Source organism: Ranitomeya imitator, chromosome 6 (genome assembly GCF_032444005.1).
Source record: "Ranitomeya imitator isolate aRanImi1 chromosome 6, aRanImi1.pri, whole genome shotgun sequence".
Lineage (NCBI taxonomy): Eukaryota > Metazoa > Chordata > Amphibia > Anura > Dendrobatidae > Ranitomeya > Ranitomeya imitator.
In genome coordinates this window covers 292199883-292226516 of record NC_091287.1, presented here as the reverse complement: position 1 = coordinate 292226516, position 26634 = coordinate 292199883, and the positions used below count along the sequence as shown (strand labels likewise).

The 26634-nt window shown below is 42.1% G+C and overlaps 1 protein-coding gene across 1 annotated transcript in view; it reads right to left on the bottom strand.

Annotated features, from left to right (window-relative positions):
• Window positions 1–1586: 1586 nt before the first annotated feature.
• NEDD9 (neural precursor cell expressed, developmentally down-regulated 9) overlaps window positions 1587–26634 on the bottom strand; it is a 50629-nt gene continuing 25581 nt past the window's right edge. Inside the window, exons 2-7 of the mRNA XM_069730655.1 lie at window positions 23604–24020; window positions 10903–11001; window positions 10686–10775; window positions 7890–9029; window positions 2897–2986; window positions 1587–2821 (exon numbers count right to left, since the gene is read on the bottom strand). Of these exons, the coding sequence (XP_069586756.1) occupies window positions 2312–2821; window positions 2897–2986; window positions 7890–9029; window positions 10686–10775; window positions 10903–11001; window positions 23604–24020 (2346 nt within the window). The 3' untranslated portion in view covers window positions 1587–2311. The remainder of the gene's footprint in view (window positions 2822–2896; window positions 2987–7889; window positions 9030–10685; window positions 10776–10902; window positions 11002–23603; window positions 24021–26634) is intronic.

Genomic DNA, 26634 nt, shown 5'->3' with positions numbered 1-26634 from the left:
GGGCAAAAAGATCATTTTTGTGGAAAAAAATATTTTTTATTTTTATGGAAGCACGTGGGGGTTCAAAGTACTCACCACACATCTAAACAAGTTCCTTGGGGGATCTAGTTTCCAAAATGGGTAATTGTGGGGTGTTTCCACTGTTTAGGCACATCTGGGGCTCTCCAAACACGACATGACACCTGCAGACCATTCCATCAAAGTCTGCACTCCAAAACGTCACTACTTCCCTTCCGAGCCCCCACATGTGCCCAAACAGTAGTTTTCTCCCACTTATGGGGTATCAGCATACTCAGGAAAAATTGGATTTTTGGGGTCCGATTTCTCCTGTTACCCTTGGGAAAATAAAAAATGGCGACTAAAATATCAGGTTTGTGGAAAAAAATGATTTTTTTTTATTTCACGCCATAAACGTTAGTGAAACACCTGGGGGGTTAAAAGTTGTCACCACACATCTAGATAAGTTCCTTAGGGGGTGTAGTTTCCAAAATGGTGTCCTTTGTAGGGGTTTCCACTTAGGCACATCAGGGGCTCTCCAAACGTGAAATGGCGTCTGATCTCAATGCCAGCCAATTTTGCATTGAAAAGTCAAACGGATCTATTTCCCTTCTGAGCTCTGCCATGTGCCCAAACAGTGGTTCCCCCTACATATGGGGTATCAGTGTACTTAGGACAAATTGCACAATAACTTTTGGGGTCCAATTTCTACTGTTACCCTTGGGGAAAATAAAAAAAATTTGGTCCTGAAGCAAATTTGTGAAAAAAGTTAAATGTTCATTTTTTTTTTTTTAAACATTCTAAAAATTCCTGTGAAGCACCAGAAGGGTTAATAAACTCTTTGAAAGTGGTTTTGAGCACCTTGAGGGGTGCAATTTCTAGAATGGTGTCACTTTTGAGTATTTTCTATCATATTGACCCCTCAAAGTGACTTCAAATGTGATGTGGTCCCTAAAAGAAAAATGGTGTAAAAATGAGAAATCGCTGGTCAACTTTTAACCCTTATAACTCCCTAAAAAAAATAATTTTTGTTCCAAAATTGTGCTGATGTAAAGTAAACATGTGGGAAATATTACTGAAGTATTTTGTGTGACATCTCTGATTTAATGGCATAAAAATTCAGAGTTGGAAAATTTTCAAAATTTTTGCCAAATTTCAGGGGGTTTTTTTGTTTTTTTTTTGTTACACAAATAAACGCAAGTCATATGAAATAAATTTTACCACTAACATGAGCTACAATATGTCACGAGAAAACTGTCAGAATCACCAGAATCCGTTGAAGCGTTCCAGAGTTATAACCTCATAAAGGGACAGTGGTCGGAATTGTAAAAATTGGTCCGGTCATTAACATGCAAACCACCCTTGGGGGTAGAGGAGCGAAAAAAAAAACAAAAAAACAAAGCACATCTTTGACTGTGAGGAGAGCAATATCGGTGGATTATAGTGCGGGACCACCTGCAAACAAGTGTAATATACAGGGTAATCTGCATTCAAATGTACAGTACTCCTGCAGTGTCTTCCCATGGGATATGAATACACAGTGCTCATGGGTTACAATTGCCAATCAATGTAATGCACAAAGACTGAAATTCTTTAGTAGGATTCTTTATAAAAATCATTTTTTTTGCTTCATAAAGTTTACATAGGGCACAATTACCATTTAACTCAATAACATTACTTTGATAAAAAATACCGTATAAACAAACACTCCTATATAAATTATGACAGTTTCCGATAAGCTACTTTGAAATGTAGTCCACTACTAAATGTCAGTCAGAGGATGGGGGGCGGGGGAGCTAAACTGCATCTAAACCAAAATATACAAAGCGCTGTAGAAGAAAATAAAATACTGTATATTACATACTGGCCGATCAGGATTTATAAATCATCGATCGCCTGAGTACACTGCAATAGCGACAAGATTGTCCATCTCTGGTCACAAGGGGAGCTTGGGATATAATGAGCTGTATGATCTGGTCCCCTACTGCACACCTCTCTATGCAATATAGTATATATTCTGCAGGGGGCAGAGTGGTACCCATTTCAGAAAGTGAACGGCACAAAAGGAAAACCGTATAATTCCAGAGACCCACTATAGTGAATGGCACATGACATAAGGTGCAATGCGTAATCATCAGGGATATCCGCATGACATGTGTATGGCATACATTGCAATGCTCCTGCTAAATTTCATGGTCTATGCAAAATAGCAAATTTGATCTTGAAACAATAAAATCCTACAAAAATAGATTTCTATATACACTGAGCGACTAGTATTGAACAATATACACAACTATTCTGTATACAGCCCTTCTCATAAAGAAGCCATCTGCGCTAAAGAAAGTTTAAAAAGCTGCGCCTGATTGGCCAGTTCTGTCACACGGTCCACCATGTCCTGCAACGACGCGGCACTCGGGTAGTTCAAGGCGGCCATTTTAGTGGCCAGTACAATATTTTTAAGTAGTTCGCACAGCTGGTTACTGGAATTCATCAGTCTATGGCAGATCTCCTTTGTGGAAACTTGTCTTGAAAGAGTGTCGCCAATAAATACCAGTTTGTGTGCACTCAAGATGACAAATTTGCTGTGAGCAACGAAGATCCTGGGGGGCTGTGCCGTGCTCATGCAATTGAAGAAGGCGTCGATGGAGTTAAGAAGAGAGATGAAGAGGGTCTCGCACTGGTCTGAGTAGAAGGACAGGAGCTGCTTATCTTGAGGAGTCAGAGAACTGTTTTCAGCAGGAAGGCTGTGAGGCGACTTCCACTTTGAGATATCATTTTCCATTGGTGTGGTAATCTCCCGCTCCAGCTGCTGGAACTGACTCAGCTGCAACACAGACCATGAAAATCAGCAGCTCGCTCCATCCCGGCAGGAAAAGGAAAGAAATGCTAGAAACTTTACCTGATGCTGTTCCAGTTGGGGCTTCCCTTGCTTCACAATATTTTCCTTCTCTAGAAGTTCTCTCTGGTGTCGCTCAAATTCTTCTTTACCCTGAAAAAAAGAAAAAAAAAAATCCCTACCTTCAGTAATTATGTAATGGAAATACCAAACCACATTACAAATGATAATGATCTCATGCTTCTAGCGATAGAGAAACTGAAACCCTGCAAAAGTTTCCAGATATGAAACGGACCTGACTCAGCCTGGCAGGGGATGGGAAACTTCTGGGTAAGTACCATTTTATTTTATTTAAACAGGTACAAGTAATTAAAACAAAGTCTAACTACCCCACTGTCCCCTCCTGCTCCCTTCTGGCCATACATCAATTTCCTTACAAATATATGTAAAACATGGCGCACATCAGTGAAATGAAGGGACTATTCAATAGCTAACCCAGGCCTCTACCCAGTCATGACTGACACAGAGGAGGGGGCTGGTTAGACAGGCCCTTCATATCACTGTTCACACGCAGACAGGGCAAGGGTGAAACGTCCTACTAGCGAGACATCAAAGTAGATTAGAAAACCTCAGGAAAAAAAAAATGGGTGTATGGCTGCAACAGGTGTTCTGTGCAATTTTGAAAAAAAAAAAAAAAGTATTAGCAAGATGCCTTATTTTCACATTGCAACAATACATTTTTGTGTGTTATGGAAGGCACCAAAAATAATGTAAAATATAATATACATATACACATGATTTGATATACAAGCACATTTACCACAGACCCCTCCCCCCCTCCAAAAAAAAAAAAAGGGCAAGGGCAATATTCCATGTCCTAATAACTAAATATGTGCAATATGTGGGTGCAACTGGGCTGAAGACGTTTTTGTTTTATGGAAACCATTGGTCGTGATGGATTATAGGATGACCTGCTCATAAACGAGTGTGTGCAGTCCAACACCCACTGGCTCACAATAACTAGGGCAACCACCATATACATGCTTTTTATGCAGAAAAACATTTATATACAAATTATCAAGTCTTAAAAAGGCATTTCCAGCTCCTCTTTCTTTCACGATACAACATCAGGCATGAAGAAATGTAGCTGTACACAGGTGAGGCAATTGCCAAGACAACGATCTGATGCCCAGCAGTCTGGTCCAATTAGTAAGAGGTTGTCCATTTCTAGGACAACCCCTCCTCAATTCATACGGCAGCACCCAGTGAACCACCAGCACTTCTACTCCCACTTCCCTTTGGTGCCAGTGCCATTCCAGTGAATGGGTCACAGACCTTCCTTACCTGATCCATCACAAGAAATAACATGCTTTTCCCTGTATCGGAAGTCCGCTGCCTCAGAGTAACCTTCGATTCTGCCCTGTCCTTCAAACCGCACATCCAAGCTCTTTCCACATCCTGTCGCCTCCAGCTCAAAAATATCTCCAGAATCCGTCCTTTCCTCAACCCTCAATCTACTAAAATGCTTGTGCATGCCCTCATCTCCCACCTCGACTACTGCAACATCCTTTTCTGTAGCCTCCCTGCTAAAACACTCACACCTCTCCAGTCCATCCTTAACTCTGCTGCCCAACTAATTCATCTCTGTCCTCACTACTCCTCTGCAAATCTCTTCATTGGCTCCCATTCCCTCAGCGTATCCAGTTCAAATTACTAATACTGACCTACAAAGTCATCCATAACCTGTCTCCTCCATATATCTCTGAACTAATCTCCCAATATCTTCCCTCACGTAATCTCCTGTCCTCCCAAGACCTCCTTCTCTCCTCTACACCTAATCAACTCCAAGACTTCTCCCGAATATCCCCATCCTCTGGAACTCTCTGCCCCAACACATCCGACTATCAACCATATTTAGATCCTTCAGACGGAACCTGAAAACCCACCTCTTCAAGAAAGCTTACAGCCTGCACTGACTCCACTGCCTCCTCACCACTACCGGAGCTACCGCCTCACCAACACCGGAGCTGCTGCAACCCTCAACCTATTGTCTCCTTCAAAACCATCCTGTAGAATGTAAGGCCTCTTTCACACTTCCGTCTTTCTTTTTCCGTCACAATGCGTCGTTTTGTGAGAAAACCTGATCTAGCAAATGTTGCTGCTGGATCCATTTTTTTTCCTCATAGACTTGTATTAGCGACGGATTATGACGGATGGCATTCCGTTTAATCTGTTGTGCACTGGATCCGTTGTAAAATTGCTGTCCATCGGGCGGAGACAACCAACAGAGGAACGTTTTTTTCTGTACATCGGAAAATCTCTCAGCGACGAATCCTGCGCTGCCCGTCGTTGGCTATAATGGAAGCCTATGGACGCAGGATCCGTCGCTGACTGTCAAAAGCAGGAATCCAGCGACTGATGCAGTCTTTTGAAACTGAGCATGTGAGGAAGAATTTCCCGTCGGGAAATTCTCTCTTTTTACTATTGATGCTGCCTATGGTAGCATGGGACGCCGGAAGGTAAGAATACGATTTTTAATATTTTTTTTTTAATTATTTTTTAACCTGGGTTGTGTAGTGTACGCATTTTTGCAGCGGAAAAACGTGGCGAAGATGCATACACAGTGTGCACATAGCCTCGACGGATCAGTCAAAAAAAAAAAAAAAAAAAGGACCCTGTGCACCCCTTTTTTACAATCTGCACAGGATCCGTCTTTTCAACACTTTGACGGATTGTGACTGATTGTAAAAAACGGAGGCGTGAAAGAGGCCTAAGCCCCCAAGGGCAGGGTCCTCTTCCCTCTGTATCAGTCTGCCATTGTTAGTTTGCTTACTGTAAGTGATATCTCTAATTTGTATGTAGCCCCTTCTCATGTATAGCACCCTATAATCAATAGTGCTTTATAAATAAATCAAAAAATAGTTAAGCAAATCTTGCAATTTTCACACTAAGGCCACATTCACATGTTGCTTTTTATTCTGCGGGTTCTCCCGCAGCGGATTTGATAAATCTGCAGGGCAAACCCGCTGTGGTTATCCCTGCAGATTTATCGCGGTTTGTCCTGCGGGTTCCGCTGCGGGATTTACCCGTACTATTGATGCTGCATATGCAGCATCAATAGTAATATTAAAAATAATAAAATCATGATGATATACTCACCCTCTGACGTCCTGATCTCCTGGGCGCTGCAGGCGGCGGTCCGGTTCCAAAGATGCTGTGCGACCAGGACCTTCGGTGACGTCATGGTCATGTGACCGCGACGTCACCGAAGGTCCTGGTCGCATAGCAAACCTGAGACCGGACGGCCGCGTGCAGCTCTGAGACTTCAGAGGTGAGTATAACATGATTTTTTATTTTTATTCTTTTTTTTTTAATACAAATATGGTTCCCGGGGCCTGGAGGAGAGTCTCCTCTCCTCCACCCCGGGTATAACCCGCACATTATCCGCATTACTTCCCGCATGGTGGGCACAGCCCCATGCGGGAAGTAAGCGGATCAATGCACTTCTATGGGTGCAGAATCGCTGCGATTCTGCACAAAGAAGTGACATGGTCCTTTTTTTCCCGCAGCAATTTTGCGCGTTTTTTTTCGGGTTTTTCCGCATCATGTGCACTGCGGTTTCTGTTTTCCATAGGGTAACATTGTACTGTACCCTGCATGGAAAACAGCTGCGGACCCGCAGCGGCAAAATTGCTGCGGTTCCGCAGTAAAAACCGCATAGTGTGAACATGGCTTAATACTATACTCTTACTTCCTATTTTCAGCAGCCACATGGATATAGACAACAATGTACAGGTGATAACGGATTGACTTCTATACAAGTATTTTCTGGGCATGGTCTGATCTGGGCAAAGCTCATTGTGAAGTATGGGGGAGGAAGTGAGCTGTGACAATATTGTATACAGTGGATAACAAGATCCACCCTTTAAGTTTTACCTTTCATTGTAGTCCCATCTTACCAGAATAAGACCTCTGAAAAGTTATCGGTACAGAAGTAGGAGTACAAGTCTAGTATTTGGCTTTTCAAATAGTGAGAATATTGCAAGATTGATTATTTTAGTGATCTAATTGGAAATATTAAAAAAAAAATAAAATTAAAAAAAATAATTAAAGGGACTGTCACACCCTCCAGCCGTTAGAAACTAAAAGAGCCACCTTGTGCAGCAGTAATGCTGCATTCTGACAAGGTGGCTCTTTTAGTTATTGGTGCAGTTAAAGCCAAAATAAAGCGTTTTATAATTTCGCCAAAATACATGTCTTTAGACAGGGAGGCAGGTCTTAACCCCCCTGCTGCAAACGCCACATTTCAGTAACTCAAAGCTTCTTCGGCGCCGTCCCCTCCGCGCTGTTTTCCAATCAAATCCGGTGCCTGCGCTGTTTAGTACTGGCTGGGGGAGGCGCAGTGAGCTCTGGCCGTCTGACCTCACATGCAGTCTTGCAGACTGCGCCTGTGCAGCCGCCCTGCCTGTGAATCCCAGCCCCGCAGTGTGTTATACATTATGCACAGTGCGGGGCTGGGATTCAGAAGCAGGGCGGCCGCACAGGCGCAGTCTGCAAAACTGCATCTGAGGTCAGACGGCCAGAGCTCACTGCGCCTCCCCCAGCCAGTACTAAACAGCGCAGGTGCCGGATTTGATTGGAAAATAGCGCGGAGGGGGCGGCGCCCAAGAAGATTTGAGTGACGGCAGTGTGGCGTTTGCAGCAGGGGGGTTAAGACCTGCCTCCCTGTCTAAAGACAGATATTTTGGCGAAATTATAAAACGCTTTATTTTGGCTTTAACTGCACCCATAACTAAAAGAGCCACCTTGTCAGAATGCAGCATTACTGCTGCACAAGGTGGCTCTTAGTTTCTAACGGCTGGAGGGGGTGACAGAGTCCCTTTAACATAACCTTATGAGAAACTGGTCATGTGTGTTTAAATGACATTCCCTTTAATAAACCTGAAATCTTGCGAGGTAACATTACATACAAGAGAGCCCTTTATATGGTTCACTGGGTGTTCTACAAAATACTACATCCAAGAGTATGCACAGAAGCACCACCCATTATAGTTACCTGTAAGTGGACATAATCATAGTCATCCATCCAACTTCTTATTGAACCTTCCCGATGCTTGAAATTTGGATTGTGCTCTTTTCCCATTTGTGACAATGGCTGAACACCATCTGCTTGCATAATCTGGGCCTTTGTGCTGGTATACACAAACTCTGAACTACTGGTAATGGTGTCTGAAGGTTTTTGCTTTTGGGCACTTGCTGGCTTAAATAAAAGTTCAGCATTAATACTGACAGTGGTGGTTAGCTGCTTAGCATCATCTACAATTGTCCTAGCTACCATGACAAATCTTTCTAGACTGTCACATTTGTTGGCTGCTTTATTGTAAGAAAGGACATTGAGGGACCAGTTGCACTTGTTGAGGTCCTGACTGGTCTGTGCCAAGATCTGGTGGGAATCATCCAATCTGTGCAATTCTCTTTTCATTTTACTATAAAGGCCAGTCTCGGAAATAAAAGAGGCATTTATGGTAGCCACCTTTGAGAAGTGGATATAGTCCTGCAGGGCCTGTTGCACTTGGTCTACAGCAGAATGTATTTCATTGATATATCTTTCCATGTAACCATATGATCGCCACTCGGGTTTAACAAAAGTTAATAGCTTAGACACGGATGTTTCCACCATTTGTTGAAGGTTCAGTAACAATTCTATGGCAGAGTCTGGATCCATTAACAGTTGTTTTTTGTCCTGAGATGGAGAAGAAGCTACAGAGGATTCCTTGGAAGTTGTGGAAGACGTAGACATGTTGCTTCTCGTGCTTCCAGTGCTAGAGAAGGACAACCTATTTACACCATCAGTTACATCCTGCACTCTTTTGCAGTCCTGCTGAACCTGTGGTGGGAAATCATAGATTCCTTCTTGGTCATCAGATCCAGTATCGCAAAGGCTGTGAACGCCTCGCGGAAAGTCATAATCATCTGATGCCGTTTGATTGAGCTGGTTACGAGGAAAGTCATACACGCTACCTTTCCTTGAATTAGCCTCAAAGTGCAATTGGCTGACGCCATTCAATTTTTTGCACTGCTCTTGACAGGTTTTAGAGCTTGGAGGCAGAGTGTCATAAGTCGCTTCTGGCCTTGGTTTCATTGCTGATGGAAAGTCATACGCTTTATCCTTAGCAGAGGGTAATATATTGTAAACCTGAAATCAGAAGTATAATAGATTATTCAATTATAACACTTCTTGTCTGCCTTAGTAATACCATATGCAAGTGTTAATAAGTATATTTAATTTGATGATGGAGAAGTCATTACAAAGGATTTGTCACCAAAACTAACACTAATCTGTATTAGTCAAGAAATATATCACCTAAGCCTGAGGGGGATGCAAGTCCATCCCAGATTGATTTTAATATTTTCATAACATACAGTTGTAAATACTACTGTCGCCCATTTGACAAGTCCCATTCCATGCAGTCGTCCATGCTCCTAAAATCTTGCACATGCTCAGTAGAGGTTGTACTCTCCATAGCACTGCAGTGAGAAGGTGCCTCTTTTCCAGCAGCACTTTCAGGGTATAAGTTTCTAGCATCATCCGCCGCAAGAAACAAGTTCAGTAACGGTAATTGTATGTACATTGTATTTATGGAGGGAGATGAGGAGACTGGATATTTATGAGGCACTAGCATCATAAGCAACCCCATTAACATGAATTACCCATTTTCTAAAAACATTTATTTTATTTTTTTTAAAGAGTAGGAGGATTCTATAAACCTTACTTACAAGTGCTGTGAATAGCATTTGAGGAGTCAAACACTAGAATCATCAGATGGGCATTAGTGATGAGCAAGCGTGCTCAAAAAAAATATGCCATGTATCCCCATGGCTGCGTATGTTAGACAGGCGCAACACATGCGGGGAATTTCCGGTTTGTTAGGCAATCCCTGCATATGTTGCAGCTAACAGGCGTGAAACATGCAAGTGAGGGAAATTAAACATTAATCGAGATACTCCGATAACACCAGAGCAATAAGACTATATCAGAGCACGCTTGCTCATCACTAATGGGCACGGTTTATAGTGAGAATTACATTGAAGGGAACCTGTCACCCCCAAAATGGAGGTTGAGCTAAGCCCACCGGCATCAGGGGCTTATCTACAGCATTCTGTAATGTTGTAGATAAGCCCCCGATGTATCCTGAAAGATGAGAAAAAGAGGTTAGATTATACTCACCCAGGGGCGTTCCCGCTGCGGTGGGCATCGCGGTCCGGGGCCTCCCGTGTTCTTACGATCACGTCCTTTTCTTGTCTTCACGCCACAGCTCCGGCGCAGGCGTACTTTGGCTGCTCTGTTGAGGGCAGAGCAAAGTACTGCAGTGCGCAGGTGCTGGGAAAGGTCAGAGAGGCCGATCACCTGCGCACTGCAGTACTTTGCTCTGCCCTCAACAGGGCAGACAAAGTACGCCTGCGCTGGAGTGTGAAGACAAGAAGAGGACGTCATTGTAAGAAGATGGGAGGCCCCAGACCGGACCGCGACGCCCATCGTACCGGGACCAACCCTGGGTGAGTATAATCTAACCTCTTTCAGGCTACATCGGGGGCTTATCTACAGCATTACAGAATACTGTAAATAAGCCCCTGATGCCAGAGGGCTTAGCTCAACTTCCATTTTGGAGGTGATAGACCTGTTTTAAAGGGAATCTAATATTGTTGGTCCGTTGCATACTGTTAACAATGCTCTTCATTTGCAGGAATATGTGGCCATGTGGACGCTGTTGTAACGAGCCATATGCGTATATCAGACCCAATGTAGGAAATAAGATATAGTTTGGTTCGCCTAAAAGGCATTAGCACTTACCGCTTGGGAGGGAGGTACATCATAAATTCCCTGTTCTCTGGCGGGACTTAGGTACGTGTTATTTTTAGCAGCTGGTGGAACGTCATATACCTGAAATAAAAGGAGATTAAACAATGTTATGAGATTTTACTTTAACTGGACAATCTGATATTAAAGGCAGGTGTGCAAGAAGGCATGATTCCAAATAAGTATTACATCCATTTGGTTCCTTACATACCCCTTGAAGTCGAGCAGGAGGAGTATCATAGACATTAGTCTGCCACTTTGGTGAAGAGTCATAACTCTGTCCTTGTACGGTCCTTATTGGTGTTATGACCTGTAATACAACAAAATCCATTTTAGTAATAGAACCATATAATTTTATGACCCATGAGATGGGTATTACAATCAGGCAGAACATGGTTAACCCCTTAATGACAGCCAATACGTCTTTTAACTGACCTGAGATAAGAGAATATCCTCCCCATACAGGTGACAATCCAGCATCTGTCGGCTGTACACTATAGCTGACAACTTGCTGCATCAGCCACAATCAGTGTTAGTACCGTCCATATCTGTTTAACCCATTAAATGCTGCTGTCAATAGTGACTACATCATTATAAATGGTTAACAGAGTGAGGGCTTCCTCTTTATCTAAATTGGTGCCCTCAGATCATGATTTTGTGGTCCTGATCTTTGCCATGGCAATTCATGACCAAATAGTGGCCTTACAGTCTGACAGCTGTAGTAATCTGTTCAGAAGTTAGAGACTTTTAGGTGGTAAAAATACACATTTTCATTTCTGTCATGCCACTTTGCATTAATTCCTGTAACGCACCTGAAGGGTTAATAAACTACCTGACTGCAGTTTTCAATATGTCAGGGGGTGCGGTTTTTAAAATGGTATCACTTTTGGGCTTTTCCCAATATACGAGATCCCTAAAGGCACTTCAAACATAGATAAGTCCCTAAAGAAATACATTTTGCAAATTTCCTTGAAAAAATGAAAAAAATGCTGCTACATTTTTAAACCTCCTAAAATGCTAACAAAATAAAATAACATTTTACAAATGGTGCTGATGTAAAGCCGACATGTGGGAAATGTTATTTATTAATGGTTTGCTGTGGTATGACCATCTGGATTAAAAGGGATCATTCAAATTTAGAAATTTGCAAATTTTTTAACATTTTTCTCAAATTTTTGATATTTCTTATAAATAAACACAAAAAACATATTGACCTAAGGTTACCATTATCATAAAGTGTAATGTGTCAGGAAAAAAACAATCTCAAAATCATTGGGATCTGTTGAAGCGTTGCAGAGTTATTACCACATAAAGTGACACTGGTCAGATTTCAAAAATATGGCTCCGTCACTAAGGAGTTAAGCATCCTTAGTCCCAGCTGTGAAAAACTGCAATGATGTGCGAATAAGGCATTATCAGGGTATGGTGTGTCTGGATCATTATAGGCATAACAGAATACAGGAGTCCAGTATCTTAAGGCCACGTTCACACGGTCAGTATTTGAAAGCCAAAACCAGGAGTGGAAGAATCAGAGGAAAAGTATAATAGAGACACAAATAGAGAAAAGTGACCAGCACATCCAAGCTAGTGTGAACAGGTGCCAATCAAAAAAAGCATAAAACTTGAAAAAATGATAAGGCTAAGTGTACAAGTTGAAGAATTGCCACGGAAATTTCTGCGGCAATTCCGCAACTCCTGCCACGGGTATATAGCATGTGGAATTGGCATGCGTATTCCCGCTAAATAAAAGCGTTTTGCAAGCGTAATTAGCAGATTGCTAGCGTTTTCCAAGCGATCTGTAGCGTCGCTTGGAAAACTGCTTGACAGGTTGGTCACACTTGTCAAACATAGTGTTTGACAAGTGTGACCAACTTTTTACTATTGATGCTGCCTATGCCGCATCAATAGTAAAAAGATAGGTTAATAATAATAATTTAAAAAATAATAATAATAATAAATCGTGATATTCTCACCTTCCGGCAGCCCCCATAGCTTTCCCACTCCTCCCGATGTTCCAGTCCCAATAATGCATTGCGGCAATGACCTCACTTCACGAGACCGCTACATCATCAGAGGTCATTTTCGCAATGCATTATTGGGAATGGAAGCATCGCGAGGAGCGGGAAAGTTGCGAGGGACGCCGGAAGGTAAGAATATCACGATTTTTTAATTTTATTTATTTTTTTAACAGTTATATGGTTCCCAGGGCCTGGAGGAGAGTCTCCTTTCCTCCACCCTGGGTACCAACCGCACATGATCCGCTTACTTCCCGCATGGTGTGCATAGCCACATGCGGAAAGTAAGCAGATCAATGCATTCCTATGTGAGCGGAATCGCAGAGATTCCGCACAAAGAATGAACATGCTGCGTTTACTGGAATGCGATTCCGCCAAGGCAAAAAACGCAACATGTGCACAAAAATTGCGGACTGCATTCTAATAATAGGATGCTTAATGTATACTTTTTTTTGCTATAAAAAACGCGACAAAACCGGGAAGAAAAAAAAATCCTGGACGTGTGCACATTAGGCTAAAGGTTGCACCTTTATCGTTTTTCATATGACAGAAACACGTCACCACTTCTGCATTTTTCACCCACTCCTGGTTTTTGCTTACAAATATTAATGAAGAAAAAAAAAAAAAAATGCACGTAAATGGGGTTTTCCCCATGGACAAACTTAGTCCATTAGAAATTACGGTACATGACGTAACTAAAGCACCAGACATTACTGCAATTAAACAGATTCCTTAAAGGACAAAGCTGGTGAAAATATTAGGAGATTGGTTAATACATCAAAATGAACAAACTAATCTCCATTTTTAGTGCACATATCTTGGTACAATGCCAGCTCTGTTTACTCCTAGGCCAATTTCTGACATTCTTTGTAGAAGTGACTTTGTAAAATGTACACCCTAGTACTGTGGAAGCAAACCATTGCTTCAAGTGTCTAGTGCTGGCTTCCAGACATCCGAGTGGGATGACAATACAGTCTCTGGAATAGAGTATATTTTCATTGTAAACCGCTCATCCATTAAAGATAATCAGTAGACATTTCAGGGAAAGAAAATATTTCCATTCTTCTGTACGCAGTCCCCGGGAATGCACTTCCTGACTTCCATGATAACGAGCTCCAAGCCATTACATACCAGTCCATTATACAGTCATTTGGTGGAACACAACAGTAAATTTTGACCATATAATTATGCCTTGTTTGTGAAATCACAGAAGCAGCTGGAAAAAATAATAATGCTAGTCGCAGCCCAAACACACCGAGCGTACACGGCTGCCCGACATGGTTATACTAAACTACACAGAACAGATAAGTATCAGGGATTTTTACCAGGTGAACGGTAACAAGTAGACTATACAGAAAGGTTGGCTTTACACATTAAGATTTCCATCTTGACATTGGCAGGCCAGACAAAAAACAGTGACCTAGACATTACTTAAGGTAGGAACTAGGCTTGCAGCCAAGCTGAAACCGTATCCGTTCCCACATGTCCCATACACGCGCAGGACACTCAACGTATCTTGGTGTCTATATGCCAGAATCGTCCCAACTGTAATATATATTTATTACACACACCAAGACAACATATGGTGGGGAAAAAAAAAACAAATCGTATTTTCAGATATTTCTGAACATAAAAGGGGGTGACAAAAAAACAAAACAAAACCCACAACATATAAAATCACCAGTGTTAATATTTGCTCTGGAGGCCTCATCACAGATTAGACAAGACGCCAAGATAGGAGAAAAATGGACCAAGTTATTCCACGATTTCTTAAACAGTTGTGCGTTGCCGGATCAGTTTTTTTTCTCAAAAACTTGTATTAGGGATGGATGGCTCACGTTTCATCTGTCGTTCGCCGGATCTGTCGAAAAATGTTTATCCAGCGGCCGGAGAAAACAGACATAGTAACGTTTTTTGTGTCCGTCGAAAAAACGGACAGCGACGGATCCATCGCCGTCCATCGTTTGCTAAAATGGAAGCCCATGGCGCCGTATCCGTCAAATGATTGAATTCGGTGATGGATTCCGTTTTTTTTGTTTTTTGTTTTTTTTTTTAACGGAGCATGCTTTGATTTTTTTTTAGGATCCATCCGGTGAAAAAACGGATCTGTCGCATCAGTTTATCACAATCTGCGACGGATCCATTTTTTTCAACATTTAACGGATTGTGACTGATGGCAAAAAAATGATGTGTGAAAGCAGCCTTACAAAGGGGACGATCATCTAGATTTCTTGGACAAATAGACTTTGGCATATCTCAATATATTTTTCCAGTAGTATTGTAGAAAAGATGTAGGAACCCGTGCACATATTGGCTATAGCAATAATACTACATTATTATAAGACTAGATGGTGGCTTGATTCTAACGCATCAGGTATTCTAGCATATGCATGTCCACGTAGTATATTGCCCAGCCACGTAGTATACAGCACAGAGCCACGTAGTATACAGACTTAAAATAAAAAATAAGCATATACCAGGGTTGGTATGAGCGCAGGACCTGTGATGACGTCGGTCACATGACCGTGACGTCATGGCAGGTCCTTGTCGCATACCATCCTTGCCACCGGAACCTGCCGCTTGCATGGAGCGGTCACCGGAGCGTCGCGAGGAGCAGGAAAGGCAGCGGAAGGTGAGTATATAACGATTTTTAATTTTTTTTAAATTATTTTTAAACATTAGATCTTTTTACTATTGATGCTGTATAGGCAGCATGAATAGTAAAAACTTGGTCACACAGGGTTAACAGAATGAGTTACCTGCGGCATAACGCGGTCCATTCCCGCTGGCATTAACCCTGTGTGAGCGGTGACTGGAGGGGAGTATGTAGTGGACGCCGGGCACTGACTGCGGGGAGTAGGGAGGGACTAATCAGATTGTGGCCGTCGCTGATTGGTCGGGGCAGCCATGACAGGCAGCTGGCAAGAATCAGCGACTTGGATTTCATGACAGACAGAGGCCGCGACCAATGAATATCCGTGACAGACAGAAGGACAGACAGAAAGAAGTGACCCTTAGACAATTATATAGTAGACTAGATGGTGGCCCGATTCTAACGCATCGGGTATGAGTGAGTGAGTGAGTGAGTGAGTATGTATGTATGCATTCATGCCACGTAGTATATAGGAGCCATGTAGTATATAGCAGACAAATACTACGTGGCCTGTGCTATATACTATGTGGCTGCTATATACATACATACATACATGCAGTAGAATACCCGATGCGTTAATACAGGCCACGCAATATATAACAGTGGCCACGCAGTATAACACAGCCCAAATAGTATATAACACAGCCCACGCAGTGTATAGCAGCCACGCAGTATATAACATAGGCCATGCAGTATATAACAGTGGCCACGTAATATATAGCACAGGCCACGCAGTACATAACAGCCCACATAGTATCCAACACTGGCCACGTAGTATATTGCAGCCATGCGGTATATAACGCAGCCCATGTGGTAAATACTGCCCACGCGGTATATAACACGCAGCCCACGCGGTATATAACAGTTTTTATTATTATTATTTTTAACATTAGATCTTTTTACTATTGACGCTGCATAGGCAGCATCAATAGTAAAAAGTTGGAGACACACAGGGTTAATAGCATCTCTCTCTCTCGTTTAGAAAAACATTTTCTAACATCCCATTTAGAAATTCTAAGTCAGTGGAGTAGATTGGCTACAAAAATGTGTTACTGTGGGAGGACCTAGATGTCCAAGCATTATATTGATATAAGGCAATGGTTCCCTAGACTAATATGACACCTAAGAGATTATGAACAGTATACAATCAGGAAACCCTTCTGAGGGAAGGGTGCAGAAGAAAAAACAACAAACAAAAGAAAGACACCCTCCATCCCTCAAACACTAGAAGTGGAAAACTTAGTTCAACTTTCTCGTCTTACCAATTTGGTCCTCAAACTTGTCCCCCCCCCCCCCCCCCGCAATCTACCGTTAATGTATCAATCTCATTCTTCACAATGATCTCTCCATTGCTGCCGAAGAATACTTGTCCCCCCCAGTTTGCACGCCCACGTTTCTTATAAGCCCTAAACAGGGCCTCCACAGTGAGAGATCAGAAACAAAGTTCACAAAGCCATAAGCAGTACAGAATACAGAGGCGCAGATCACAACGGCTTCTTACAGTAAGAGCCCACACTGAAGTCATGCACTGTACTGTGTAATTTCCTCTGAGGTTACTAGACTTCCTGTTGCTCACATTTCAGTTCCTGCTCCTTCCATTAAGAGGCCGATTTTCTCATGGAGGAGCAATGATAGAACAATAAAGGATTTTGTGTGAGAAAATAATAGCGAAACAAATCGTTTCTTTTCCGCTTCTGGACGTGCTCCAGACATCAGAAAGGCAAGGTGACTGCCTGCAAACCGGCCTGAGATCACAGAACTAGAGCCTGACCTCTGGCCCTACGTATCTGCTGTCATTTCTTACAGGCATTGACAGGTGTCTTGGCAAGGAGAGCCATTAATGCTGGTTACTGTCCTTTATGGAAAGAAGTCATTACTAGTGTTTAGGGATCATTTCACGAATTGTAGTTTTTCCTCCTTCACCAAATTCAATCTTATTTCTTGGTGATTAAATATATTTTTTTACATGACAATCCATTACATGGTAGCTCTTCCTACATTTATTGTACTGAGAGTATCAAACCAAAATTAAAATTGGACTGACACCCTTAGAGTAGCGTATAGCAGTACATCCAGTATGGTGGTCCAATGAACAGCAATGTTAGTGAACCCCTCACTCATTGTGCTGCTTGGCAGGACTTCAATCACGGATATCACAGAATCCATACATCCTGCAGTAACACAAATGAGTAAATCATATTCTGAGAAGCGTTTCATGGCTAACAAAAGCTATACTGACTGCACATGAGCCCCAGGTAAAAAATGAAGTGTATGGGACTGGGCAAACAGCAGGTGTTCCCGCTGTACAAACAGTCAAGGCTGAACAGAACAGAGCCTATCCATTCACATGGCTTTTAGTTAACTGTTTAAGAACCAATGATCTAAAAATTCAATACGATGTTACGACAATTTTTGCGAAGTATTAAATTCAATTAAATATACTAACAATATAAATTCAATCAAATATACTAACAAAAAATAAACAAATTACTAGGCATTTAAGTATAGTTTTCATTCTACACGTAATCCAGACAATCCCATGGACCTAACACCATGTTTACTTTGCAGTGGTAAAACCCAAGTGGCTGCAGCAAATGGTGTTTACATCAGGATCCCACTAGCTGTGTTTTCTTTCAGGGTGGGTTTTATCCTTGTCTGGCCAACAATCTGAATCATCTTCCCTAACCGTGCTCTCTAGGACAGGGAGTAAAATAAGCAACAGATCTGGCTTTAGTAATGATCCAAATTTGTTTGCACACATAGCAACAGCCTGATTAATAAAAATCAGCTCCTGGGATCACAGGGGTTCAGCTTGGCATGTTGTGAAAGCGAGGAGGTCCGCGGCGGTACTTCATTATTAGACCATTGTACTCATGGCAGGAGTTATGCAAGAAATAATGTCCTAATTAGTGCATAGTAACAATGAAGACAGACAGACAAGCATGAAGAGCAATCCCAAACGCTGATACTACTCCCTCTACAGGCCATTCTGAAGCTATACACTACTCATGGTCACCACAGTCTGTAAATGGACTGCACTCTCTGCTGCAACATCCCGTATCTGATGGTGGGAAGTCCTCCAGCTAAACCGCTTTATTATAATTAGGGGACTTCCAGTATTAAAGAAGTCACCATATCTAAAAGGACAGACCTCTATATAAAATCGCCAAACTGTGGGGGGAGGGGGTGGAAATCATACAAGGCATCAATGGAAAGGTGTCCAACCCTGCTTGGCTTTTTCTGGCAACTCCCATAAAAAGTTGAAAGAGAGACCTGGAAGACAGAACTGATTTTGAGTATCGTGTGAGATTTCCAAAGATGAGACCCGCATATTACAAGTCATTTATGTGGATGTGTCAAATTTCTAAAGGTAATAGCTCTTTAAGAACAGATTGGGTGTGATTAGTTTTGCAATCCACTGTTATAAAGGAGAACAAAAAATTCTTCCAATTAGAAATGTAATATACTTCTGATTCACTGTCGCTTACCCCTTGTGCAGGGCATTGCAGTAGTTTAGGTATCCATGGCTACAACCACTCATAGTACCAGTTATTTAGCCGTTAGTGGCAGTAACCATGGACCCTCAAGCTACTGCACTGCCCTGCACATGGGGCAAGTCACTTATCGAATCAGTAGAACTATACTACACTTCAAATTGGAGGAATTTGCTAATAATATACCTACTACATATTTGGATAAGATCTTGGAGATAGGAACACCCCTTTGAGGTTTAATAGCTGCTGGAAGCCAAGAAAACATTGCCACACTATTGAATCACGTTAATAGACCCTTGCAATGGCTGCCTGGAGAAAAACACGCAAAACCATGTAGTCACTGCTCTTATCACTCACACCTTTGGACTATTTAGTTACAAGCTGGCCATAAGAACAGTGCTGTCTAGATAGCAGCACTCTACAAAGATCGCAGCTGAGTAATGATGCCTTATGAGGTTAGTCAGTCTCTTCAGCCTTTTCCAAGCACGATTGACCTAAGATTCCAGGTATTAGTGCGTCATTCTGAGATACTAGCTGGAATCACGTAGAATGTATACATGCGGAGAGTAACGTCATGGTAATATAAAACTACAGTGCATTTACTGTCATGGTAGCCACACAAGTCGATAGACAGTTAGAATAGACTATATGGAGCTCTATTACACGTCTACAGGAAATTGTAATCTCACTAGACGATCTTTTATTTTAGTGCTCTGGGAATGAATGTGGCATCTGGAAGACAGCAAGCAATGAGCTACTGATCATTTTACTATTGGCTCCTTGGGCCAACTGATCCAAAAGTGGAGGAGAATAAATAGGGCCATCATGCTTTTCATGTGTTAGACAAAAAAAAGTTTCCCAGAAGCGGGGTTTTCCTTTCAATCAATCTAATAAAGGCTGGGTGTGAACTGACAACCAGCACTTTCAAGCAGTTCTAGGCTAACAGAGTAACTCAAGGTCACAATGTGGTTTACTGGTGGTTTTCATCAGTCCTTTATTGCATTCCACTGAAACAGATGGATGAGTGTTATATATCGACTTTCTCTGAACTTAACAAGTTCACAGAATAAGTCTGAAGGTCTAGGTTATGTGGAGACTAATCCTCTGTTCACTGTGCAGGGATTTATCTGGAATTAACACCATGTAATTGCTCCATTTTGCTTGCTCTCAGAAAATGCAAAGAAATAGAAGTTTCACTTGCAGGCTGCCCAAGTAGAATTTTTCATGAAGTGTCATTTACATTTTTACATTGTATTCATCTATTTTTTTTTTATTTTTTTTTTAGACTTGCTTACATAAAGAAATATGCAGCTTTTTCTATTTAAAAAACAAAACCCGCAAGAGTGATTCTCCATTATGGTTATTAAACAAATGCAAGAGAAATAAGCAGCCAGCATCATACGTTTCACACTATGAAGCAGCCACCTGTAAGTGGCATGCTATGTGGCTGATTCTTTCTGAACTGGCCCACTGCCAAGTAAAGTGATCACAGCCATTACCAGAAAGGTAAATGAGGGGGAACAAGGTGTAATGAAAGAACAGCGCCACAGCTCTTCTTTCTTCGGGTAAAATACACTGTATGAAAATTTATCCTGCAACTGGCTTTGATCAAAACAAAGAGCAGCGTCTATTACTAGTATTATGAAACAGAAATTTCACATGTAAGCTTTGGTTTTCCAAATATGCATTAGAGCAAAAGAAAAAGGCGGCTGAAGTACAAGTCCCATAAGAAAAATTAGAGGTCTGTAAGCAGAAGTATTGGTCTAAAGAGGAAAATATCTGACCTCTCTGCCAATATTAGCTGGCATTCCAAGGCTAAACAGCAATGGCAGCCAAGTATTTCCTCCACCATACTGCCAGAGTCTGCACATGAAAGGTGGAAACATATTGACGAGTCTGGTGCTTAGGAAAGCTACAAAACAGATGCGCAGCTACAAACTAATGCATTCGTCATTTGGTAAACGGCAGTTTAGCATATCAGTAGATGGTCAAGTGTCCTATGTTTATAATTTTTGTGATATTGCAGAAAAACAAAATGATTACCAACACTGCAATATACACCCTTTTCAAATATGGTTTCAAGCAGTGTCCTTTTAGATCATTTAGGCATCACAGGCTGGGTCCTCTGCTTGGGACTGCACTCCAAGAGCCAGAGAGGACAGCTATAAACAGGACGACTTGCTAACAGTCTGCATCTGCGTCTAGATTTTTCCCTGTATGAACAACTACAGGGAAAACCTATAGCCAGCTGTGTGCCAACGGCCTCTGGAGAAAAAAAAACAACAATTCTAAACCGCTAATTGCAGCAGTTCTCATATTAAAAAAAAAAAGTCATCTGTGACGAGATCACCCTTTTAGAGCAATTATACAAAATACTGATAAATCCTTAACCCCTTCAAGACCTTGCCCTTTTTCGGTTTTGCGTTTTAATTTTTTTCGCTCCCCTCCTTCCCAGAGCCATAACTTTTTTATTTTTCAGTCAATATGGCCATGTGAGGGCTTATTTTTTTTGCGGGACATGTCGTTCAAAAGTACATCATCATTGGTTTTAGCATGTTGTGTACTAGAAAATGGGGAAAAAAATTCAAGTGTGATGAAATTGCAAAAAAAGACCAATTCCACCCTTGTTTATTGTTTGGATTTTTTGCTAGGTTCATTAAAAGCTAAAACTGACCTGCCATTTTGATTCTCCAGGTCATTACGAATTCAGAGACACCAAACATGTCTAGGTTATATTTTATCTAAATGGTAAAAAAAAAAAAAAAATTCCTAACTTTACAAAAAAAAAAAAAAGGCGCAATTTTCCAATACCCGTAGCATCTCCATTTTTCGTGATCTGGGGTCGGGTGAGGGCTTTTTTTTTGCGTGCCGAGCGGACGTTTTTAATGATACCATTTTGGTGCAGATGCGTTCTTTTGCCCTGAACATCAACAGTCGCACTCAAGAAAGAAGTCTTCAGAATATTGTTAGCCAAAAACATGTTTTTTTTTTTTTTATTATTGTGAAGAAAACACCAAAAAAATAAAAAGGTATCACCGCAGTGTTGCAAGGTAACGTTTCGACCCTCTGGGTCTTTCTGGGTCTTACTGAAACAGAAACAAATGTACAAGGTATCACTAAAACATGAACAAAAGTATATTTACAAGTATAGAGAGCACCGCGGAAGCAATATCATAGGGAGACAAACTATCGTAGAGTCAAATATCTTGGACAAAACAGTATCATGCACGAGAACAGTATTCTGAAAAAGACAGTATCATGAAAAAGCAGTATCAAACAGGAACAGTATCACGATGCAGCAGCATAAATGAAGGTATGGGGTACCCAGGTGGTGGACACTGATAGCGGTATAGTAAGCACTAGGAACTAACCTTCCAATAGTAGATACGGAGAGGAAGGCACAAATCCCTGGAGAGGTGCAGGAGTCCCGTTAGGGGCTATGGGAAAGAAGGCCACAGCAGTAAATATAATGAGAAAGGCTGCGAGTCCAGGGCAAAGAGAAGGAGGGCAGCAGGCATACTTACCTATCACTTGGCAGTTTCTGATGTAAGCACTAGGAACTATCAGTGTCCACCACCTGGGAAATATTCATTTCTCTTAAGTGTCCTGTTATGATTGGCCCCCATTCCCATCCTGGTACGCATGGCCCCATCAGAAAACATTATTAAAAAAAAAAAAAAAAAATTACACTTGCCTTCCCTACACTCCCTCACAGCATCTTGTTCCAATGCCAGAAGTTGCTTTATGTTTGTAGGCAGCGCATGGGCAGGGACATCATGCGCTGCTTGCAATCAATCCGAAGGGCAGCTGACTGAATACTCACTGCTCTGCATGCCAGGACTGTGTGCGCGCAGAGCAGTGAGCATTCATTGCTCTTCAATAGCGCACACAGTGTCAGCTGCCGGTCATGTGTGCCGCTACTAAAGGGAATGAATATTCACCGCATTCCAAGCCAATGGGAGTGGAATGCTGTGAGGATTCTTTCCTCTTAAGTAGCGGCATGTGACCGCCGGCTGCTGCAGGAAGCCGGATGCCGGCAGCTGCAGGCGACTGAAGAGCAAGGATTTACTCTCTGCAAGCACACAGTCCCGGCGTGCAGAGCAGTGAGTATTCCAGCAGCTGTCCTTCGGCTTGCAAGCAGCGCATGACGTCCCTGCCATGTGCTGCTTGCAAGCATAAAGCAGCTGCTGGCAGTGGAACAAGATGCAGTGAGGGAGCGCCAGGAAGGCAAGTGTAATTTTTTTTTTTTTTTTGTGGTTTTATTTTCTGATGGGGGCCCTGCATACCAGGACAGGTATGAGGGCGATTATTCGTGCCAGGATAGGGATGACGGGGGCCATGCATAATATGATAGGGATTAGGGTACCATATTTACCAGAATAGGGGATATTAATTACAGAATTGCCCACATTTTTTGCTGCAATTTTTTTTCCTTATTTCCTCCGCTAAAACCTAGGTGCGTCTTATAGTATAGAAACATACGGTAATGGCCATTTTTGAGATGGTTAAACAATATCGCTTAAACTTAGGAAGGAACTTCAGGTTCACCTCCGAAATTGTAAAGTCCAGCTAAAAATTGGGTGTACGCCATTACTGGTTGTGGCTTTGCAATTGTTTCTCAAGCAAAGACTTATTCGGCTAAATTATCCGTTGCCCAAAATGTTTTCAGTTGAGCTGCACCATGGCCACAATTTAGTAGCACTGTATGGCCTTAACCTTTCGAGAACAGATGTGAATGTAATCAACTTACCTTAGCACATGGAGAACCACCAACACTATCCACAAACTGTGGAACTTGCTTTAGGTCTTCTAAACCATGACTCCTGAAAGACTTTAATGTGGCTGGACTATGATGAGATGGAGGAACATGATAAACAGAATCCTGAAAAGAACTTTGCGGAACTTGATAAATCTGATGTTGGTAGCAGGATTGAGGCGATGCTTCTTGCTTTGGAATGTCATGTTTAGAACTGTCTGACACGGGGCCAATAAGAAGCTTCAGTCTATTTCCTGGTGCGATACCTTGGCGTCCATGCAATGAGCAGAGCCACCACCCTTCCAAACCTCCAGTGTTCTGCTCAATCACTGTTAAGATATCCCCTTTCCGGAAAGACAGTTCTTCTGCACATTCTGGAACATTGTCAAACAAAGCTCTTGCCATAAGATTCTAAAACACAGAAAGAAAGAAAAAAAAATATGAAATACTTTTTTAAATAATAAAAGAAATATTACAAATGCTAAAAACATTTGTTAAAAATACATGCACGATTCCTACAAAATCCATTGTCAAAAAAAAAAATAAAATCTGAAACTAAACTTTTCCTTCTCTTAATTTTTCCATGAAATTGTTAAATATTTTGTCTTACTTTAAAAATCATTGGTTGTAAAGAAACACAAACAAACAAAAAAAAAAACAAAAAAAACACAGAGCCCCCCCAACACATTGCTGATTTACAATGCACAGACTGGCTGCAGTCAGCACCAAGTTTTCCCATTGTGAATATTCATGTTTGCCTATTGTTACCATGAACCAACAACACTGTGAGCAATTCACCTGACAGTGAACTATTTATCCTTGCATATCTAAGTTGGGTTTGATTTCACACAGAAAACAGTGAAAGGTAATATTTACCACTGGAACAATTAGATATTGTTTAGCTGTAGATAAGTCTCAGCTACCCAACTACATTGTAGTTTATACAACATCTTCCTTTTGTAACTTAAAGCCTAAGGGGCCCCATAAACAATGGACAGTTATTGACCAAAAGATGGTTCCGGGGATTGCTTGGGAAGCTGTCATCTCTCCCATCACCTCCTTTTAAAAGAAAACTCACATATGTTCAGGGTTGGGAGACCCCAATAAATATTAGTCTGTTGGCAGGTTCAGCCGATGTTCGTTTAATGTGTATGGGGGCATTTAAGAAATAGAAACTACAACAACATGATGCCCTTGACTCACTTGCAAGGTATTTTAGGGTTTTATAAGCCTTCATTAAAAAAAACCCATTAAAGATAACCAGAAATCAAAAAGCCTTCCTTTCATTATTAAGGTGTGATTACACACTTTCTTGTAATGAGAGCAAGATATTTCATAAATCCTTCACTAGTAGAAACAATGTGATCCTTAGGAATGTCATAATACTTAGAGAACAGAGTTTCAGCAACTTCTCCAAGTAAGGGCAAAATATAAAAAAATAAAAATGCAGGAGTAATCTTTCCCTAGTCTTGATAGTTTCTTTAATATTGCAATATTATAAGACTATATACAGAACCTATTCAGCCCGATCAAATGATAACAGTGGAAAAAATGCCAACCAATGAATACGACTGACGTAAGCAAATGCATTATGGGTATGTTCAAATGTATCAGTCCATTCATTTCATTATTACTACAATTACAGCCAGAGGATGCAATAACATTTTTTTGGCAGTGGTAGCAGGAAAAAAAAAAAAAAAGTTTCACTGCTTTCCAAGGGTGTCGTTACCATAACGAGGAGAACATGCAGCAAACAAGTTCTAATAGCACCAACCTAGACAAGTCATATTAAAAAATCATTCTTCTAAGTATGTTTCCATGGGGCGTATTGCTTCAATTTTTGCTGTGGATTGGATGCTGTGTACAGCTGCAGCATCCAGATGTTACAGTATAGTAGAGGGGGATTTTATGAAATCCTATCTCCACTTTGCATACAAACACGCAGGTGGCAGACCAGTGTAACCGGACATGCGGCACCTCTTTATAGACCGCAGCATGTCTATCTTGCAGAGACGATCTGTCTCTGCAAGATAAATAACACAGTCTATGTATAGGATGCAGTGATTCCGCATGTGTTCAACGAACACAGGTGGAATCACCGCACCTACAAAAAGGAGCAGCGCTTTGGGTGGAGCGGGTTATCCGCTGCTTCCAAAGCACTGCCAATACGCCCCATGGACACATACCCTAAGGCCGGTTTCACACGTCAGTGGCTCCGGTACGTGAGGTGACAGTTTCCTCACGTACCGGAGACACTGACTCACGTAGACACATTAAAATCAATGTGTCTCTGCACATGTCAGCGTGTTTTCACGGACCGTGTGTCCGTTTGGAAAACACGGAGACATGTCAGTGTTCGTGGGAGCGCACAGATCACACGGACCCATTAAAGTCAATGGGTCCGTGTAAAACACGTACCGAACACGGATGTTGTCCGTGTGCAGTTCGTGTGCCGTGCAGGAGACAGCGCTACTGTAAGCACTGTCCCCCCCGCGTGTGGTGCTGAAGCCGGTATTCATCCCTTCTTCCCAGCAGCGTTCGCTGGAAAGAAGGAATGAATAATTTTTTTTTCTTTCCCCTTAAAAATAAAGTTTGTGCGTCCCCTCCCGCCTCCCATCCCCGGTGCACCCCCCCCCCCCTTCCCCGCTTGTCAGGAAGTACTCACCGACACCCAGCTCCAGCGATGTCTCCTCTCAGCGGCTGCAGCCTGTGCTGTGTGAGCGGTCACGTGGTCCCGCTCATTACAGTGAGGAATATGCGCATATTCCTCAGTATAATGAGCGGGACCACGTGACCACTCACACAGGGCCTGCTGCCGACGCTGAGAGGAGACATCGCTGGAGCTGGGTGTCGGTGAGTATTTCCTGGCAAGCGGGAGGGGGGGCGCACAGGGGATGGGAGGCGGGAGGGGACGCACAAACTATTTTTAAGGGGAAAAAAAATTCCTTCTTTCCAGCGAACGCTGCTGGGAAGGGATGAATACCGGCTTCAGCACCACACGCATGGGACAGCGCTTAACTGTAGC